The sequence below is a fragment of the Crocodylus porosus genome, unplaced genomic scaffold (assembly GCF_001723895.1).
Source record: "Crocodylus porosus isolate Cpor-Errol unplaced genomic scaffold, CroPor_comp1, whole genome shotgun sequence".
Taxonomy (NCBI): Eukaryota; Metazoa; Chordata; order Crocodylia; family Crocodylidae; genus Crocodylus; species Crocodylus porosus.
The window spans coordinates 61,627,572-61,633,460 of record NW_017728886.1 but is presented as its reverse complement, the minus strand read 5'-3'; the positions used below and the strand labels follow the sequence as shown (position 1 = coordinate 61,633,460).

General features: G+C 47.9%; 1 protein-coding gene across 1 annotated transcript in view; it reads left to right on the top strand.

Annotated features, from left to right (window-relative positions):
- The first annotated feature begins 4,395 nt into the window (after positions 1-4,395).
- Positions 4,396-5,889, top strand: part of TRIL (TLR4 interactor with leucine rich repeats) — a 5,605-nt gene continuing 4,111 nt past the window's right edge. Inside the window, exon 1 of the mRNA XM_019532625.1 lies at positions 4,396-5,885. Coding sequence (XP_019388170.1) covers positions 4,904-5,885 — 982 coding nt within the window. The 5' untranslated portion in view covers positions 4,396-4,903. The remainder of the gene's footprint in view (positions 5,886-5,889) is intronic.

Below are 5,889 nucleotides of genomic sequence, written 5' to 3'. Positions count from 1 at the left end.
TCTGAAACTGCGAATGCCAAACCTGCAAATACCAAGGGTTCCCATATTTAGATTCATTCATATTTGCAGCATTTAAAAACTTGGGGGAAACCTGGAGCAGGGAAACTCAAAAATCAGAGCCCTTCAATATGGAATTCTGAGCACCTCAGGACTGCGCTACATATGCAGTCCAGCTGAGATGCATACATTGGGTTTTAAAGCTGGAGCTACCCAAATTGGGATCAGTCATGGGGCAGCCACAGGGCAGAGTTTGGGACTGGGCCTGCCCCAGCCCCAAGCCTCATCCTAGGCTTCTGGTAGTGGGGCTGCCTCATAAATCTAAGCGTATGCTATAGCTAGTGCCACATCAAATAATCCTTACACAGCCTTTACACTCAAATACTTAACTTTTACACTTAAAAAAAAAAAAAGATCAACAGACCAAGTGTTAGTCTGAGATCCCTTTGGAAAGTATCAAGCTATCTATTAAACATCTGGTAGCTTCTCTTTCTGTAAGCAAACAAAGCATACAATGGTAACTGTGGACGTGGGAATCATACTTTCTTCCTAAAGAGGAGCTGGAAGTCTCAAGTGACATTTTATCTTAAATGCAAGCAAGTGATCACATCAGAGAAACAAGTTTACCCTTATCTGAAATGTTGTGCACTGCACTAATTTTAACCAACATAAACTACATATTGCAGATGGATTACTTGTGGAAGCAAACCATAAATAAACTTGAGAGAAAAAAAATAAGTTATTCTTTCACATTTGGCCTCAGACTGTTTATGTTATCCTGCTTCATGGTATCTGCATTACTGGCACTGATGTTGAACACTGACACGCAAAATAGTAAAGAAAACAATGACCACTCAGAGAGATGCTTTAATTGGAGAGCTTTGGGAGCATCTAACCAAGACGTTCACATTGTACAGATTAGTCTGTCAGATACGTTTATGCTTTTAGCACTCCACATATTTTTAAATGTCAACCCCAAGGATCTCTTTATAACCCACAGATGCATGTAATTATCTAAACCATAATACTACATGTGTGATGGTGATAGCTTATTAATCAGTTAAGAACATGTAAGAGATAGTTAAAGGTCTTTGGGGGGGGGGGGGTTCTAAATTACCAGGAGTTTAAGAGGATAGCACTATAAAAGAGCAAGGCATAACAACAACTTTCAATGAGGAAGTTCAATGAGTTAGTGTAAAACCTTTGTAGTTTAGTCTTACTGTGCATTCCATATATGCCATTTTACAGAAATATGCTTTTGGTTTTAAAGAATATGTTGGATTTCTCCAGTGCAAACATCAAATACTTTAGTTACCATTAGTCCAACTGTACAAAGCAGAGGGGGAAAGGTCGCAAGATCAACCATTCTAAAATTTACCTAAAATAGCTCTTTGATGCGTAAAAATGTAATTAAGTTTTACTCCAATTGGCATTCTTCAGGGACAGAACAACTATGAATCGTGTAACAGCATTACATTTCTGATTCACTACATGTATTCCGCAAACCCCCAGAACCTTCTTGTGTCACTGCCTAGCCAGTTCCCCCCAATTCTATATATTTGTGCACTTGATTTTTCTTTTCTACATGTGTTACTTTATGCTTGTCTTTTTTTAAATGAATTTAGTCTATAAACCATTTATTAAGATCCTTCTGAATTTTAAACTATCCTCTAATGTATTTGCCACTTCCCGAGTTTTGTATTTCTGCAAATTTGATCAGTATACTACCCATATCAATGCTATTAATAAAGTGTTTGGCAACAACATACTAAAATAGACCTATATGAAAGACCAGGTGACACCTCCTACCAGCTGACATTGATCCTCCAGTAGTTCTTCAGTACTTGCCATTATTCAACTTGTTTTTTCTAAAAAGATTGTTGGCCTAAGGTGCAAAGTTGACAGCATTCAGCTCGGACACATGGACTGGTTTAAGGGCAGGTACCTCATTAAGGAACCAAGCTAAATATGAATCATTAGAAAAATTATTCATTTTCCGTGTTTCCATTTATTTAAAAAAAGCATCATCGATTTATTTAAAAAAAAAGCACCATAATACTGCACAGTTTAAGCTAACTTTCAGAATCCCCTTATGTATTAGTTTATATAACCACATTTCTATAGAAGCCTGTCCACTTAAAATTCTTAGGTTCAAGGATAAGAAAAATGTCTTCAAGGAAAGCCGTGTCTTTTAATTTACATGAAGAAACAAGAAAAGAACAAGTTGACAGCTCCAAGTGGCATCTCAATATGCATGTTCCTATTGGGCAGTTAAAAACTTGCCTGCTTATTTTAGTCTCAGCTTTTGAATGCTTTGTTGCATTAAAAAGGCCCATGAATTCTCTTCCTTCAAATTAGTAAAACTGTTGACTAAAATTTCAGTCAGTTGTACTCCTGCAAATGCACTGAAAAGAAGAGTTGGCCAAGTGTCAGAAAGCATAAATTAAAAACAACAGCCCTGCACAGAATGTAACCTGACATACAGAACATCTATTGCTTGTGATGATGTGTGAAAAAAGAAAGGATCCACAATGGGTCTGCAGGAATGGCAATTAGTGAAATGTCCTTTTTCCTTGTAAACTGGGCACATTTGAGATAGAAATCCCAGAGGAAGAGACAATAAATACATTACCTTAGATAGTCACTTCAAGAGTTTAAAAGTGAAAAAGATTTGAGTTAAAACAAGGTTAGCCACCAGCTGGTTGGGTTCTGCCCCAAACAAACAAAAAATACTTTAGAGTGAGATGAACTAGTAGTAGCTATAATAATTAGGAAAGGTGACCCAAACTGTTACGATCTTGGTAGCTTATGTTCAAAAACATATACCAGGAACAAGGGAAAAAAGCTAGAAAATGAAAATCTGTTAGATGAAAGGACAAGACAAAATTAGAAAGCTTCAAACTTTATTTACAGACATCAAGGTTCAAGAGTATGCTGAACAGGGAACCAAGAACATACCTCCAACATTTGTTATGAACTGACACAACAGATTCACTGTGGAAACATTTATTCCTCAAACAGAAAAAAGTAAACATTACTCAAAATGAAGAAACTAGCAATTCTTTAAGTAAGATGATTAAATTAAATTTCGTACCACACACATTAGGCAGATACCCCTCCTGCATTGAACTGTAAGAGTCTATGTTCACCATCTCTCTACTAACAACCAAGTCAATTCAACACATTAAATCAGGGCTGTCCACCTTTTGGGCAGGCATCCTCCTTGTGAGCTTCTGAGGGCCCACTCTGCCACCTGCACAGCCCAACTCTCCCTTTCTTCCAGCTGTATGTACCATGTGGGCCACCAGCATCCCCTTCACACCATGCTCCTACATTGTAGGAGGCCCAACTCCCCCATCACACCATGCACACATACTGTACCATCTGTCCAAAAGGGCGGGTAACCTGGCTCTCTCCTTCACCCCACACACAGCTTTGGCACTCCAGCCCACTCCTGGCCTCCAGGGCAAGAGCAACTGGGGGAGGGACGGAGGGAGGGAAGAGGAATGATGGCCAGACAGGAGCCTGTGGACAGTCTGTCAGCCACCAGCTGGACAATTTTGTACCAAATAAAGCATGCTTGTTTAGTGCTAAGATTGGTAGATATGAGCATATATTAAAAGTTAAAGTTCAAGATCCAACCTGACCTCTAATGTTTACCTTCAGAATTTTCAGCTTTTTCAGCAATGTGTTTTAACCACTTTGTCTGCAAACAGGTCTAACAACAGCTGGTCTAATAAAAGATATCACATCTACCCAAAGAACCCTGTCATTTGCAGACAGATTTCTGAGCATTTTCCTAATGCTTTGAAATGGACCTGGAAAAGAACCCTTTATTTTCTATCCTTTCGGCTATATTCTTCCTCTGTCCTTTACAATTTTAAGCCTGGAATGGCTGATATTCACTGAGTAAGGGAAGAGGTCCAGAACTTCCCCCCAGTGACCTCTGACTAAGTTTCCTTCCAAAACTTTTAAAAACTGTGAAATTAACCCGATCTGTCTGGTTTGATGCTGAGTTTCTATCACCTTCTTACCGTCTCCTTAATGATTTCCCTGCCCCCTCAGTTCTTACAGAGATCCTCAACCCTGTGCTGCAGGAATTGGGCCCTATTTCAAATAAATAAAAGCTTGCCCACTAGTGTCGTGCTCACTATTCCACTGTGGGGTTTGTTCATTTTTTGGTTAGAGAAGGACTGAACAGGACCAGTAGAAGGAAAAAAGGCTCAGAGCTCATTTTCTAGGGGCAGGACAGGGCGTTTAGTCTTCTAACAGGCATTGATTTAAAAGGAAGGAGTCTGCGGTTAAACCCGGATTACTGCCTGTGGCAGGTTTCTAAACACAATGATAGGGAACCAGTTTACCCTTCCCCCTCCCCCAGCCCTTAGGTGAAGGGCAGGGCTTCCTCTGCACCCGGGCGGGCTGTGAGTGCCCTCGCCTAGCCTCCCCTCCCCCAAGCACAGACATTTCTAATTCCTCCTTCCCACTTCGCGCCCCTGCTCTCTGGCTAAGTTGAGCAGAGCCAGAGCCGGCTGCATGTTTCCTCCTCCCCCCGCCTTCCCCGAGGTCTGTCCTGCCTCTCTCCCTCCATCCGATCCTCCAGTCCCCGGGGGCAAAGTGTGGGAAGTACGAGTTTCCGCTGAGTTTTCTCGGCGACTTTCGGAGCTTGTCTTTCTCCGCGTCTCCCCCAACCCATCACCCACCCGCCTCTGTGCACGGGGAGCGAGCCTGCAGACCAGCAGCGCGGGCGGGCGGGCAGGAGCCCTCCAGCCCCGTGCAACAAGTAGCAATGCCGGGCCCGGACCCTGCCACGCAGCCCAGAGGAGGGGCCGAGTAGCGGGCGCCGGGCGGGGGGGATGCAGGAGAGACACAAAGGCGGCGGGGGAAGGAGCCCGCAGCTCGTCCCGGCATGGAGCCGCGGCGCGGGTCCTGCCTGATGCTGCTGCAGCTCCTCCTGCTGCTGCTGCTGCTGCCGCCCGCCGCCCGGCCGCTGTGCCCGGAGCCCTGCGACTGCCAGCAGGAGCGGCACGTCGTCTGCACCAACCGCGGGCTGCGGGCCGTGCCGCGCCCGCCCGCTGCCGCGCAAGACGTGCTGACCTACAGCCTGGGCGGCAACTTCATCGCCAACGTGTCGGCTGCTGACTTCCAGCGCCTGGTCGGGCTGCAGCGCCTGGACCTGCAGTACAACCGCATCCGCTGGCTGCAGCCGGCGGCCTTCGAGCGCCTGGGCCGCCTGGAGGAGCTGTACCTGGGCAACAACCTGCTGGCGGCGCTGCCCCCCGGCGCCCTGGGCGGCCTGGCGCGGCTGCGCATCCTCTACGTGAACGCCAACCAGCTGCGCCGCCTCAGCGCCGCCGCCTTCACGGGCCTGGCCAGCCTGGTCAAGCTGCGCCTAGACGGCAACGCACTGGGCGCGCTGGGTGAGGCGGGCTTCGCGGGGCTGCCCAACCTGCTCTACCTGCACCTGGAGTCCAACCGCATCCGCTGGCTCGGCCGCGGCGCCTTCGCCGGCCTGGCCAAGCTGCGCTTCCTCGACCTGTCGGGCAACCCGCAGCGCGCCCTGCGCCAGCCCGCCGCCTTCGCGCCGCTGCGCTCGCTGCACACGCTGCTGCTGGGCAGCAACCGGCTGCAGCGCCTGGGCGGCGCGCCCTTCCGCCACCTACCCGGCCTGGCCACGCTGTCGCTCAGCGGCAACCGCCTGGCGCACCTGGCGCCCGACGCCTTCACCGGCCTGGCGGCGCTCACCGAGCTGCGCCTGGAGGGCAACGCGCTGTCGCGCCTGCCCGCCGGGCTGCTGGAGCCGCTGCGCAGCCTGCAGGCGCTGGACCTGAGCCGCAATGCGCTGCGCGCCCTGCCGCCGCTCGGCCGCCTGCCCCGCCTGCGCGACCTCCGCCT